Source organism: Porites lutea, chromosome 9 (assembly GCF_958299795.1).
Source record: "Porites lutea chromosome 9, jaPorLute2.1, whole genome shotgun sequence".
NCBI classification, from domain to species: Eukaryota; Metazoa; Cnidaria; class Anthozoa; order Scleractinia; family Poritidae; genus Porites; species Porites lutea.
The window spans coordinates 28,776,895-28,792,486 of record NC_133209.1 but is presented as its reverse complement, the minus strand read 5'-3'; the positions used below and the strand labels follow the sequence as shown (position 1 = coordinate 28,792,486).

General features: G+C 39.9%; 2 protein-coding genes across 2 annotated transcripts in view; both read right to left on the bottom strand.

Moving 5' to 3' along the window:
* LOC140949149 (uncharacterized) overlaps positions 1–15,592 on the bottom strand; it is a 93,816-nt gene that overhangs the window by 73,643 nt on the left and 4,581 nt on the right. The window lies entirely within an intron of this gene.
* Positions 1,474–9,979, bottom strand: LOC140949145 (uncharacterized). The gene is made up of 3 exons (XM_073398376.1): positions 8,779–9,979; positions 8,349–8,412; positions 1,474–5,810 (listed from the first exon to the last, which is right to left on the bottom strand). Exons 1-3 carry the CDS (start codon positions 9,643–9,645, stop codon positions 1,474–1,476), a joined length of 5,268 nt encoding a protein of 1,755 aa, XP_073254477.1. The 5' UTR covers positions 9,646–9,979.

The window sequence follows — 15,592 nt, the reverse complement described above, 5'->3', positions numbered from 1 at the left end:
CAATCAATGTCTCACGTTCCTCAAGTAGACAGTTGACTCCCATATAAAGGAAACTAGACTTGTTTAAATTTTCAAACAACATTGCACAGAGTGAGGTGGAGAAATGGGAACACAGAAAACGAGCATGTACTATTAAAATACTAGACGCCACGTGGGCGTTCACGTACGTTTCGGTGACGTCTATGTTTTTTTTCGTTGCCGCCGCCGCTCAGCATTTCACGATTTTATATTTTGTTTGAATGAACTATAGACATAACGTGAGTTTCCCTTGTAGCCCGGCCGCTAAATCTGTATATTGTAATGATAATCCAAGACTACGATAAAAGATCGCCAGGTTTCTTTCTTTCTTGTTACAGTTACAGCTGAGAAACTGAACACAATTTTCTCGTGAAAATGTCTGATTTCGTCTTCATTTCGATAAAACTTAAGTCCATTACGTTTTTTATAGGCGAGTCCCCTTATACAAACACCCGGTAAATTACGGACTCTATTAGCCGGGCTCCACTGTATTGCCTTTATCTAGGGTGAATAGTGTACAACTATCCCTCGAAGGGGAGGTGAATAATGGTAGATAGGTATACATCTAGCGCCGTTCACCGACCCTGAGAGAATAGCTATTTTAGTATTTACCAAATTAGATGGATAAAAATGAAAAAAAGTAACTTTTTAAAATTAAAAACGTCACTTGGTAGGAGCTTTGTGCACAATTTACAACATTTCGGGGATTATGTTAGGGGCATTTTTACGATTTTGTTGCAAATTCAGCATGAAAATGATTTTCTACCTACCGGTAAACACTGACAATCCAAAGTTCGTCGCTTTCTTGGTATTTGTTTGAGCGACTTCTTCATTTTCACTCAAATTTCGTCTTTCGAACATGTCTCGAAACGAGACGCCAATTTCCCAATAGGGGTTTTCAATGTCGATTTACACTCAGTTACAAAGAGCAGTAAAACCTGGCTAATTGAAAAACTACTAAAACAAGTATTTAAAAATACCGTTGCAATACTGCTTTTTATGCCGACTCGTTTCTGCGACCTCTTCAATGGATAATAATATTAATCTAAAAATCAGCAAGTTTCAGAAAACGCTGTGACAAGAATAAACGTTGGTTGAGCGCTCCTGGGGCCCGTTTCTCCAAAGTCCCGATAACTTTCCGGGCCCGAAAACAAATATTCAAATCGAAATACAAAGAATAAGAGCGCGGGTCCCGGCTAGCAAAATTTTTCATCACAAGCAGATAACCCCGAACGGGGTTATATGCTTCTGGTTTCATTAACTGATAATTTTATCATGTTAGATGCAAAACTATTGAAAGTTCTATCTAGCATGTAAACAACAACAGCTTTAAGGGCCCCTTAATTATCGGGATTTTCGAGAAACGGGCCCCAGGCCATGTACTGGCCATTTATTTGTTTAGCTGCTAATAGATATGATTTACCAAATTTTTGCGCCTAATACCTTCCGTTTATTTTATAACTTGTCATTATTTTCCTGTCGATTTTTCCGCCTAAATACTTTGCCAAAGCAAGAACGCCCTGATGACAATTTTTCCTGCACGGCACGTAATTCATTTAAGCTGCTTATCGTATCTCCATGGTGATCACCAAACAGATGAGTTCTCATGTCTAATGCTTTTCGCAAAGATTTCAATGCTCCTTTCAAGTCTCCCATTCCATGTTGCACAACACCAAGCTCATGGTAGCTGCTGGCAGTGTCTTTGTGACCACCAAGCAGATTCGATCTCATGTTTGCTACTTTTTGCAAGGAGTCCAAAGCTCCTTCAAGGTCTCCCGTGTCACGCTGCACTAAACCGAGCTCGTGGTAGCTGGACGCCGTGTCTTCGTGATCACCAAGTAGATTTGATTTAATCTGTGTTGCTTTTTGTAAGGAGTGTAAAGCTCCCTCGCAGTCCAGTATTTTAACCTGCGCCATACCGAGGCTGTGGTAGTTGGTTGCTGTGTTAATGTGATCTCTGCGGAGATTGAAATTCATATCTGCTGCTTTCTGAAGTGACTCAACAGCTGAGTTAAAATCACCCATGGCAAAATGGATAAAACCTTGTTCATAAAAGCTGTGGGCTGTATTGAGATGATCTCCTAGAAGCTCCTTCCGCATTCGTAAGCTGACTTGTACAGACTCCAAAGCGCTTTTCAGGTCTCCCGCTTCCTTTTGTACTACACTAAGCTCCAAGAAGCTGGAAGCTGTGTCCTTGCGATCACCAAGCACACTTAATCTCATGTTTGCCGCTCTTTGTAAAGAATCCATAGCCCCTTTAAGGTCTCCCATGTCGCGCTGCACTTTACTAAGCCAACAGTAGCTGGACGCCGTGTCTTTGTGATCACCAAGCAGATTTGATCTTATGTTTGCTGCTCTTTGTAAAGAATCCAGAGCCCCTTTAAGGTATCCCTTGTCGCGCTGAACTTTACCAAGCCAAACGTAAATGGACGCCGTGTCTTTGTGATCACCAAGAAGATTTGATCTTATGTTTGCTGCCCTTTGTAAAGAGTCCAAAGCTCCTTTAAGGTCTCCGATGTCATGCTGCACTAAACCAAGCGAATAGAAGCTGTACGCCGTGTCTTCGTGATCACCAAGCAGATTTGATGTTATGTTTGCTGCTCTTTGTAAAGAATCCAGAGCACCTTTAAGGTCTCCCTTGTCGCGCTGCACTTTACCAAGCCAAACGTAGCTGGACGCCGTGTCTTTGTGATCACCAAGCAGATTTGATCTTATGTTTGCTGCTCTTTGTAAAGAGTCCAAAGCTCCTTTAAGGTCTCCCATGTCATGCTGCACTAAACCAAGCGAATAGAAGCTGTACGCCGTGTCTTCGTGATCACCAAGCAGATTTGATGTTATGTTTGCTGCTCTTTGTAAAGAATCCAGAGCACCTTTGAGGTCTCCCATGTCGCCCTGCACTAAACCAAGCGAACAGAAGCTGTACGCCGTGTCTTCGTGATCACCAAGCAGATTTGATCTTATGTTTGCTGCTCTTTGTAAAGAATCCAGAGCACCTTTAAGGTCTCCCATGTCGCGCTGCACAAAACCAAGCCAACAGTAGCTGGACGCCGTGTCTTTGTGATCACCAAGAAGATTTGATCTTATGTTTGCTGCCCTTTGTAAAGAGTCCAAAGCTCCTTTAAGGTCTCCGATGTCATGCTGCACTAAACCAAGCGAATAGAAGCTGTACGCCGTGTCTTCGTGATCACCAAGCAGATTTGATGTTATGTTTGCTGCTCTTTGTAAAGAATCCAGAGCACCTTTAAGGTCTCCCTTGTCGCGCTGCACTTTACCAAGCCAAACGTAGCTGGACGCCGTGTCTTTGTGATCACCAAGCAGATTTGATCTTATGTTTGCTGCTCTTTGTAAAGAGTCCAAAGCTCCTTTAAGGTCTCCCATGTCATGCTGCACTAAACCAAGCGAATAGAAGCTGTACGCCGTGTCTTCGTGATCACCAAGCAGATTTGATGTTATGTTTGCTGCTCTTTGTAAAGAATCCAGAGCACCTTTGAGGTCTCCCATGTCGCCCTGCACTAAACCAAGCGAACAGAAGCTGTACGCCGTGTCTTCGTGATCACCAAGCAGATTTGATCTTATGTTTGCTGCTCTTTGTAAAGAATCCAGAGCACCTTTAAGGTCTCCCATGTCGCGCTGCACAAAACCAAGCCAACAGTAGCTGGACGCCGTGTCTTTGTGATCACCAAGAAGATTTGATCTTATGTTTGCTGCTCTTTGTAAAGAGTCCAAAGCTCCTTTAAGGTCTCCCATGTCATGCTGCACTAAACCAAGCGAATAGAAGCTGTACGCCGTGTCTTCGTGATCACCAAGCAGATTTGATGTTATGTTTGCTGCTCTTTGTAAAGAATCCAGAGCACCTTTGAGGTCTCCCATGTCGTGCTGCACTAAACCAAGCGAACAGAAGCTGTACGCCGTGTCTTCGTGATCACCAAGCAGATTTGATCTTATGTTTGCTGCTCTTTGTAAAGAATCCATAGCTCCTTTAAGGTCTCCTATGTCACGCTGCACTAACCCAAGAGAGTCGTAGCTGGACGCCGTATCTTTGTGATCACCTAGCAGATTACATCTCATGTTTGCTGCTCTTTGAAAAGAATCTAAAGCTCCTTCACGGTCCCCTATCTTTTTCTGCGCCACACCAAGGCTGTTGTAGCTGTGTGCCGTGAATTTGTGACCTCCACGCAAAGATAAATTTATGTCTGCTGCTTTCTGGAATGCTTCAACAGCTGACTTATAATCACCCATAAAAGTATGGATAACGCCTTGCTCATGAAAGTCGTTGGCTGTATCAGGATGATTTCCTAATAGTTCTTTTCTTAATCGTAAGCTCAACTGTAGAGACTCCAATGCTGTTGTCAGATCTCCCGCTTCACGCTGCACTCTACCAAGCCAGAAGTAGCTTTCAGCAGTGTCTGGCTTATACCAGTCACTAAGAGGAAATTCTTTGGCAGAGAGTAACATTTTTTTGTCGCAGATATTTTCCCTTCTTTCTGCTTCTTGTATTGCTATGTCATAAAGGCGCTCAAATAACTTTTTTTCACCATGCAGTGCAACATAGAGAAATAATTTTGCTTCAGATAACAAGTGTACAGCCTTGGTGTAGATAAGGTAATTTCGAGGTCCATTAGAAAGGGATGAAATGATGCACTCACGCCGATCAAGGAAATTTCTAAAGGCCTTTGAATATCTTCCGTTCAGGAACTTTTTGTTAGCAATTTCACACCTAGAAATGTAATGGTCATAAAACTGAACCTGTGCATCCAGAAATACAGCTTCAACCGCTTCGTCATTCTTTACTTCTTCCTTAATAAAAGACCGTAAAAGTGAATGGACTGTAAAACGGCTAAAACTGTCTCCACAATGTATAAGGGACTTTCTCTCCAGTGATCGAATAATTTGTTTGGTTTTAACCTCTGATTTTACATTTAATATGGCTTGAGCTTCCTCTATTCCAAACCACTCGGGAAAAACAGAAAGCGAAACAAATGCGTCTCTTTCGGGAATCATGAGCCTTTTAAAAGATGTGTTAATTACAGATTTAAGCCGGAAATCGTCAGGAAAGCTTTCACTGTTCAAAACTTCAACTATCGTTGAATCGCTTAGTTCTTCTAAAAGCGCATTTATGGATATATTTGCTTCCTTAATGATGCTGCACATTAGTCGCATGGACATAGGAACGTTTCCACATTCCCTCACGACACATTTGCAGTCATCTTCCAAGGCATCTGGTAACAACAGCCTTACCAGATGCGCTGACGAAATTTCATCCAATACGTTAATTTTCTCCAAGTAGATGGAAAGCTTGTGGCTTAAATAGTCGAGACTTTCGCGAGTAGTTAGGAGAAGCTTGATTTCTTTGCAGTGAGTAATGATTTCCTCAATAAATCGAAGCACGTGCTGTTTCCGTTTGGCATCCTCAGATTCGAGTAAATCATCGACATTGTCTAGTATTAAGACAAAAGGATTTCGAATTTGCTGTAAACATTGAATGACGAGGTCAGACGATGAAATGCGGCTCACCTGTTTATCGTCTACGAAGATACTTAGCAATTTCGACACTAAATCCTCCATACTTTTCATTCCACGAACGGATGCAAAGTAAACTGGAAAATTCTTCTCTTGTAAGTGATGCGCCACCCTGATGGCCACTGATGTTTTTCCAAATCCAGGAGGACCCCAGATATTAACCAGTCGAGTAACTTCATCTGTTAAATGATGTTCTATTACTTTGCATTCTTTGTCGCGGCCAACAAAGTGTGGTAATTCATCAGGTATGGAGGAGTCGGGCACAAATAAATCTGAAGAGACAACACAAACAAATTATATTGCAGGGAATAATCAGAACTTTGTAGTTGTAATTAACAACAATATTGAAAAGACTGATTATAATGACCGCGCCAGGCTAGGATAAACGTTCAATCGACTACAGCTGTAGATCCTTTTTAGCATTTATATTTTTTCCCATTGTAGTTCATGAGATGTTTTTAAGGGAATTTGTTCCTTCTCTTTTTTAACACGTCATGTATGTGAAGAAGAGGAAAATCAAAGGAAACAGTTTTTTTTTGGGAAAAAAAAATCATATATCAAAGCTAGACCGCGATCGGTTGTCCTTCTTACCACGCGCGGCGCGAGCGAAAAATTGAAATTATGCAAATTAATCATTATGGCAAAAAGGAGGAGAGATTGGGGCTTCCGCCCTCGTTCCTCATCACAGTCGTGCTCTCGATCTCCCTTGCTCAAAAGAAAATAAATTACGTATGTAAATAAATTGTATTCAAGCGTATATTTTGCAACTTGTTGACCCTGTGATGAAAACTAACTAACTAAATAAATAAATAAATAGACAGATAAATAAATAAATATTATGCAAAACAGAAAGATGGATATGTTTGTAAAAGGTTTCGATGTGTCGTTTTTTTGCTGAGACAGATTCGTAACTGTGACTGGTGTAGGTTTAAAGGTTGTACCGAGATATTTGCTTATAAAACTCGAATAAACGCAGCATTCTTCTGGTTGGGTGCGGCGTTTGTTCGAGGGCGGTTTTGCTGGTGTTGCTGGCATTGCATAGGGACCCACGCTCTTATTTGTAAACTGCAAATGGAAATTAAATTAGAGATAAAAACTTACCTGTTCTGTTCTTGAATCTGCTGCGGAGAAATGTGACATGGAAGTTGTTTCTACGATGCAAAAACGATATTTGTGTTGGAGCTTTGTCCGTAAATTTCATAAGGCTTTATTTTATGTGGTTTGTCTCGCATTTCACTGTTGATGTCACGCGGTTGTTATTATCGTCTCGCTTTTCACTGTTGGTTATTAATTTATTGAGAATTTTAATTAACGCGCGCTAATTACTGTACCGTTAATTAATAAACCAACACAGTGAAACGCGAGACGATAATGACAACCGCTTGACACCGCTCCCGCAGTGATATGCAAGACAAACCACATAAAATAAAGCATTGTGAAATTTACGGACAAAGCGCTGACACAAACATCGTAACTGATTCGTTTTTGCATCGTACAGCAACTTCAATTTCACTCTGCTTCAGAACAGATTCAAGAACTGAACACTCCACAGATAAGTTTTTATCTCTCATTTAATTTCCATTTGCAGTTTACAAATAAGAGCGTGGGTTCCCTGTGCCCGCCGTGGTCAATGGAACGTTCGGTAATCGAACCCAATCGAACTCCAGTCGTTCGATTGTCTTAATCGAACTCACCCCCAAATTTTGCCAATCGAACACAATCGAACTTTCGGAAGTTGAACACTTAAACAATCGATCCTAATCGAAAACTGCAACAATCGAACATAAACCAGTTTCATCTGGTTTCAAACAAGGCTTTACATTCAAAATAAGTTATGTATCCATTGGCTTCAATTTCAAACACGAGTACTTTGATGATGATGATGTCACAGAGGGCGGAAAACGAGACAGTGCTCTTTGGCCGTCGATGTTGGATTTCTTTTTCTTTTAATGAAGCATTGTAACGCCAAAAGTTAAGCTTGTATTGCTTGTGTTGTGTAACAGCTTTTTACAAACGCCGCTTGTAGTTTTAATGGACATTTACTTTGAGGTAATGAGAACACTGGTAGTAGTGACTATTTTGTAAATGCTATACACTGTTGCGTGCATGTGTTCAGCACCCAGTCGGTATTGTCCTGGGAAAGACATTTTACGTTGTTTTACTGTGCCATTCATGTTTTCCAGTAGTAGTTGTGAATTTATCGATTTTTAATAACTCTAACGACAGAGATTTAGTTCCGGGTTAATTGAAAAATATTTTTGTTTTCAAACTGCTGCACATACATCCCAGAGGGATGATCTTTCCGATTCAATTAAAACTGGCTGCGTTTTGTCTTTCTGCCGAACAAAATCGAACTAATCGCGTCGATTGAGTTCGATTGGTTGGTAATCGAACTCACCGAAAAGTTCCAGTTCGATGATGTTCGATTACAGAAAAAATCGAACAACAATCCCACGGATTGGGTTCGATTGATTTTTGGTTCGGTTTCGTTCGATTGACTACGCCGGGCCTATGGTATTGTTAATTCAGGCACAGGGGGCTCACACAATCTGTGTGTGTAACCGATTGTTATTTTATGGTTAATGTACTGGATTTACTGCCTCACCGATAGCGATATATCGCTAAATCTTAATATAAATCAGTGTTAAATAGACGTGGAATTGCCTTACCAACAACTGCCCATTATAAAAATATAAATAGGAATTCGCTTTGGGAACCTTCACATATGCAACTAGCAAGGCAGTTCCTAACCAAGGAAGATGAATGACGGATCAGCCAGTGTTTTGCAAGGAAACCAACGCTTTACATACCTTTGGTGATTCCGGACTGAACAGCTTGTTTTACGTCATCGACGTTTGCTTTTATTTTCGCTAGCTCACTTGTCGCAATTTTCACCTCCGATTCGACATTTTCCAATTTTGTCTCGACTTCTTCTACTTTTGTCTGAACATCTGTTACTGCCGTTTGTACGTCTGACCTGACTTCTTCCACTTTCGTCTGTACATCTGTTACTGTCGTTTGTACGTCTGATCTGACTTCTTCCACTTTTGTCTGCACATCTGTTACTGCTGTTTTGACGTCTGACCTGACTTCTTCCACTTTTGTCTGCACATCTGTTACTGCTGTTTTGACGTCTGACCTGACTTCTTTCACTTTCGTTTGTAGATCTGTTACCGCTGTTTTTACGTCTGATCTGACTTCTTCCACTTTCGTTTGTACATCTGTTACTGCTGTTTTGACGTCTGACCTGACTTCTTCCACTTTCGTCTGCACATCTGTTACTGCTGTTTTGATGTCTGATCTGACTTCTTCCACTCTTGTCTGCACATCTGTTACTGCTGTTTTGACGTCTGACGTGACTTCTTCCACTTTTGTTCGCACATCTGTTACTTCTGTTTTGACGTCTGATCGTACAGTTTTAATTTGACACTCGATTTGGTTGAGGTGATCATTGATTTGCTTAAACTTGATGTCAGCATCTTTTTCTTTCTTCAACTCTGCTTCTAACTTCTGAAGCCTGGCAGTAGGAAAGTCTTCTTCTTCAAGCTTACCGATCTCATCAATCCTGGTTGTGTCTTGTTTAAGTGCAACAAACGCCTCTCTTGCTAATTTTATATAATAATCAAAAGTTGTCTTGTCAATCTTTTGGGTGCTTGTCTGGTGACATAGTGCGTTTCTTAGTAGACGAAGCTGATCTAACGCTAACGCAAACGTCTCGGCTTCGTTTCCAGGAATTAAAAGGACAGGGTGAAATGTTCCACTTGGTAAATGACGGGGCTTCACGTACAATTTGTTCAAAGTTGAAAGGCCTCCACTCCCGTCCGGAATGGCAAAGCTCTGAGCATAGAGAGTGGCTTCAAACAGCGCTGTGCAGTCCCACTCATGATATGATTCACGGGTTGGGACATATTTTGTCTTTCCGCCCTCTTTACTGAGAAACATGTTGCGAACCAGAGGTGAGTCGTCCCATTTTTGAAAGCCTGGTGTAGGAGCGACTTGATTGTCCCACATGTGAACAAAAACTTGGCGGAGGGCGATTGGAAATTCATCAAGTACGACCGAGGAAAACTTAAAAAAGTTCAGTTGCTCCAACGAAAATGTAGCCATTGCGAGGATAATAACCTTTTAAAAATACCGTATCGTACGGTATGTTAGAAAGTAGGATACCAAACTGTCGTCAAACAATCAACGATTGTAAAGGGAGATAATCTGCAAAGATAAAGACAATAATATAAAAACTTTGAAATGTACGTAAAGTAATTTTAAACATAAATTTGTTTTTTAGCGAAAGTTAACATAGATCAGTTTATCGCAATCTTTCATAACAAGTACTGAATACAGAGACTGGATTCTTACGCATAATGCACCCGACATTAGCCCTGATCCCCTGGCGGGGGATCCCAGTCAAGGAAGGGGACAAAAACACACAGACACAGAGCAAATCCCCTCTACCAGAGGGTTAGAATACTTAACAACGTTAACGTGATACCACTAGTAAGATTGCGAGAAGAACATAAAGATGAACCAGCTCACCTCACTTGTAAAAAAAGTTTTAATTACCTTAAAGGAATTAGCAATTAGAACTGATTAAAGTGTCAATTTATCAATTGATTCAAGTTATTCACAACCACTATTACCCTGCTGCTCACAGCTAAACCACTGCTAGGTTGTCTTTGAATAACAGAATGTTTATCACGATACTGACAACCATTTGTGTTCTCATGTGTTGCAGTGAGAATTGGCAGGCATTCAATTGATTAAGAACAAACGCGTGAAGAAAGTAGTGTGAAGTAGAATGTATTTACACCGTTGACGTCATAGCGTTTTTGTCTTTGTCTCATGAATAAAATTTGGGGGAGTGTCACATGCTACTTTTTTGTGTTTTAACCTGTTGGACAGGTTTTTATTGATCAATAAAAGTATTCATTGGTTGATCCTTGTTTTTGAAGGAATAAGCACTAATTAAAAGTGCCTGTGACTTAAAAATAACTGAGTCGATCGTAACGTAATTATGCAAGTTCTATTTCCTGCCGCTTTCATTGTGCAACAAATTGTTGTAGTTCCCGTTCACTGATTCTTGGCCCGCAAATCGTACATGTTTCATGACAACGAAGGTAAACTAGCTTATCTACGACGAAAAACATTTTTTTCCTCCTCCCTTTTTTGCTTTTGCACGTTTCTATTGCTTTCCGACAGCCACAACCACTACCAGATTTCAATTGTTTCTCCTACTCCTCCACCTACACATTATCGACTGTATATCGAGCCCACCTCCACCCCACATCTACCTTTCTCTACAGCGCAGTTACATTTGTCCGGGGTCCCTAATCTAGAAATGGCCTTAGGAGCTAAGGTCACTAACCTAGGTCCATGTGCCAAACATCCTGCATACTGCTAGGACTATGAGTAACGATAGAGATGTGATGGTGAATTTTAAACCTGGTCAATGTATTCAAAAGCAAACATGTTTCCCCGCGGTGCATTTCCTGTCAACCAAATCTCTATCCTTCCCCTCTCAAGGGTAAAACTATAATTTTACGAATCGTCCTATACGTCCCCATACATAGTTGCATTTGGCCGGGGTCCCTGAGGGAACAGTTTATTATAGGCTCCTTTCAGGAGCCCAGTCTCCTGTTTATGATTGTATTTTAACAACGAAGCACACAGGACTATCTCTGTATCAGTGGTGTCGACTGCTTCTTGAACAATATGTGCCGTTCATATTCTGAAATTACTTTGGAACTCCGACACAAATGGTGTGAGGCCGAAACTAAGTGTTTATTACTCTTATCATGCTAATCGCAATTTAACCCAGCAAGCATACTAAGGCTTTAATGGTAGGGATGAAAAATATTCAGTTAAATCGAAATGGAGTGGTGAAAGAAAGTAAAGAACGCTTTGTTGCTTTGTTTTTACGATGAATAAAAGAGGCGAGATTTCCACCACTTGGATGCTCTATCATGTCTGTTTATTAAATGTAGGAACTTGTTTTGAACAATGGTAATTTTAGCTTTGTTCACCGCTTCAGTGCCTCTTTAAATAAAGAATGAACTGGCAAAGGATTCAGTTCACTATCTGAAGTAGTCAGTAACGTTAGTCTAACGTTGACTTTAAGTTTGTCAACTTTGGAATAACATTATTGTTTTCATCGTAAAAAAGGCACTTGCTACAATGGCATTTATTAACTACACTCATAGAAAAAACATCCAATTGATTTTTCCCTTTTGTCTATGACTGCTCAAGTCGATGGATGACTGATTTTCTAGAAAAATCGATTCTTTTAGATGGCTTGTGTGGGACTTTCCCAAATGAAAAGGCGAAAGTGAAAGACGAGTGTATTTAATAAACGAAACTTCAGCTGCATCCGCTATTGCAAAATCTGCTCTGAACATCACTACTACGTGTGACAGTTATTACCAAACCACAAATAAGCGCAAGAATAATAACCCTAAGGTATTAATTAACATGGACAAACTAAAAATATGCTTTATTTGATTGCGGACACCACATGTATTTCCGCTTTCAAACTTAAAACGTATCACTAACTATTGTATCCCTAGCTAGCTCAACCGACAAACAGAGAAATACAGAACCATTTACTTCAATGATGAACTTGAAAAAGTGACACTTGGAAAAGTATCAAGAACTGAGATACCTTTCGCAACAAATTCCTAGAAATGAAGTCGCAGCAAGTGTTCAACAATAGCGTGATCAACAGTGCATTAATTGAACCACTTCGATTCAGAGAGAACTTAACTTCTATTGGCCATTTAAATGGCCAAAAAAATATGCACAATTTTAAAAGGACTGACATACCGATGTGCTAAGTTAAGTCCAGTGCCACTGTCATCAGTCCACTCAGGGTGCCGGGCGCGGTAGTCACCAGAAAACTCAAATGATGATTAGCCGCACAAATAATAGAATTTAGATCTAAATTGACCCATGGAGTCTGGATAAAAGAATGCTAGATGAAAACCGTTGAAGCGTTAGCTCCAGCCTGGTTTCCAGGGTCCATAAGTTTACCAAGACCGGCGTACACACAGGGAACCCAACGAAGGGAAGACAGGAAAGCCAACTTATAAGGATTTGTATGCGAATTTATCGCAAGATTTATCGAAGATTTGCCTTATTCGTTCTACGCGGACAGCCTCTTAAATAGTAGAGCGGGTCTCCAAATGATATTGATGACAGATGCACGTCATCACTTTATAGACCGGCCAATCCATACTTTCCGTTACGAGAGTTACGGGCTTCAGAAATGCTGCATGAAACCAGAGCAGCCTCTTTTTTCGCTCGTACTGGAGCCCGCGCAAGGCGCTGCTTTCACATACTCACATAACGCGCTTGCTCAAAGAGATTTTGGAGCAACAAGAGAGACTACCTGCCGTCTAGGTTCTTGGCTGTTTGGGTGGGAAAGAGATCTCAGTGATTAACTTCTATTTTCTCCTAAGAATATCAATGCATAGTAAAGAAAAAGATTCGTTGAATTAATAAAATGATCGCCTTCAGGAAAACAGTGATTTGATCTTTTATCAAATTCTCCCAAATCAGAGAGAAAACACGAATTTGATGCAGATACTCACAAAACTTTGTTTCTTCGAGAAGATTTCGATGGAGAGGAAGAACGAAAAGATGAAAGATCATATGGAAAAGGCAGTTATAACACAGTTATTTAAGTTGATAAGTCCAAACTACATGCAGTGGAAGCATTGTGAAATAACTGTCGTGTCACGATTTAATTGTTTCAAAATAGCTGAGCTAAACTTTCTGTAATATGGTAACATCAAACGTTAACTTCAGTGAACTCTGGTCGTCTTTGATGACCGTTAAAGTGCATAAAATGTACTGTCTTCGCTCTCCAAACTCAAAGGCCAAGAAAAAAGTAGGGCATAATCCCATCTCGATGTTTTATTGAAAGATACTTGTCTTTGAACTTGTTTAAGCTTAATTGTCTTTTTTAAAATTTTATCAGTAGTATTGTAAGTAAACGTGTAATGAATATTTTTATTGTTGAGAAGTCAGAAAATGAAAATAATACTCAAAAAGATTTTCGTGGAAAGAGAAAAGACAAAAGAAAAAGCAGAAAAATATTGAGTTTAAAATATGACTTCTAATTCACAAGAAAAAATGTTTCACATGAAAAGATTAAAGAAAATAACCACAACAAAAAACAAACCAAAAATCGTACAAAACCAGAAACTCATAAGGGGTTGAATTCAACCCCTTACGGAGTTCACAAAACACAAGACAGATCACAAAACGCACCAATGGCGTTAAGAGTGTCCGTACTCAATAACATTACGACTTAACTGACAAACGTGCAATATGACATCGCGACTTCAAGTATTAGAATGCTGTTAAGCCATAAATACCATCAACGGGGGTGAAACACTCACTTTGCTTCTCACGGTTACTACCTCACAGGCTGTTGAAACATCAGCTACAGTTCTACGTTCACCCAGACCCCATGATCCATCTACTTATAAAAATACAGTACTGACTCCAGGGTTCAACCCTTCACAAAAAAGACTGTACATGACCATTCTCCCTGGCGCATAATGTTCGGAAAATTGAATTTAGACAACAAAACTTGCTACCAGGGGGAACCTATAGAAATTTTAATCGATATCGATGATCATGTTACAGTTAACGTGCTGGAGAAGGTTCAAGGATAGAGACAAGTATAACTGAAGTTAGTCCTCAAAATTACTTCGCAAAATTCTCAGAACAACTCAGTCACGCTTTTGACGGGAATTTTTGGTGATTTTCATGGAATCTTTTGAGTAGTGACGCTCTAAGAGGCAGGAAAGAGAGCGACAAAATGACTAACACAATTGCAAAGCCGATTTAGGTGACGAACAAAGCTTACAACAAGATTAGAATATCTGTAAAGGGATGGATGCCGAATTCTTCTTGAAAAATATCTGCCAAAACTTCTGTGGAACTCTGAGAGAAATGGTTTGAGGTCGAAACTAACTGTTTATTACTCTTATTATACTAATTGCGATTTAACCCAGCAAGCATATTTAGGCTTCGATGATAGGGATGAAAAATATTATTAAATCAAAATGAACTGGTGAAAGAAAGAAAAGAACGTTTTGGAGAACTGCTTTGTTTTTACGATGATTAAAAGGGGCGAAATTTCTACAACTTGGATGCTCTATGATTTCTCTTTATGGAATGCAGGAACTTGTTTTGAACAATGGTAATGTTGGTTTTGTTCACGGCGTCGTGCCTCTTTAATAAAGAATGATTTCGTGGCAAAGGATTCAGTTCACTATCTGAAGTAGCCAGTAATGTTGACTTAAAGTTTTTCAACTTTGGAATAACATTATTGTTTTCATCGTATAAAAGGCACTTGTTACAATGGAATTTATTAACTGCAGTCCTATAAAAACATCCAAATGATTTTCCCTGTGGCCATGAATTCTTTCTGTCGATGGATGACTGATTTTCAAGAAAAATCGATTCTTTTAGATGGCTTGTGTGAGACTTTCCCAAGTGAAAAGGCGAAAGTGAAAGACGAGTGTATTTAATTAACGAAACTTCAGCTGCATCCGCTATTTTAAAATCTGCTCTGAACATGACTACTACATCTGACAGTTATTACCAAACCACAAATAACAGGAATAAGCGTAAGAACAACTCCAAGGTATTGATTAACATGGACAAACTAAAAATATGCTTTATTTGATTGCGGACTCCACATGTATTTCGGCTTTCAAACTTAAAACGTATCCCTAGCTAGCTCAACCGACACACAGTGAAATACAGAACCATTCACTCAAATGATGAACTTGAAAAAGTGACACTTGGAAAAGTACCAAGAACTGAGATACCTCTCGCAACAAATTGCTAGATGTCGAAGCAAGTTGTCAACAATCGCGTGATCAACAGTGCATTAATTGAACCAATTCGATTAAGAGAGAACTTAACTTCTATTGGCCATTTAATGGCAAAAAAATATGCACAATTCTAAAAGGACAGAATAGTATTTGACACTGTCATCAGTCCACTCAGGGTGCTGGGCGCGGTAGTCACCAGAAGACTCAAA

Coding starts and splice junctions, on each gene's coding strand:
- LOC140949145 (XM_073398376.1), bottom strand. CDS start 9,645: ATGGCTACATTTTCGTTGGAGCAACTGAACTTTTTTAAGTTTTCCTCG. Junction 8,413..8,778: donor TGGAAGAAGTCAGGTCAGAC/GTCAAAACAGCA, acceptor GCGACAAGTGAG/CTAGCGAAAATAAAAGCAAA. Junction 5,811..8,348: donor TCAGTCCGGAATCACCAAAG/GTATGTAAAGCG, acceptor TTGTCTCTTCAG/ATTTATTTGTGCCCGACTCC.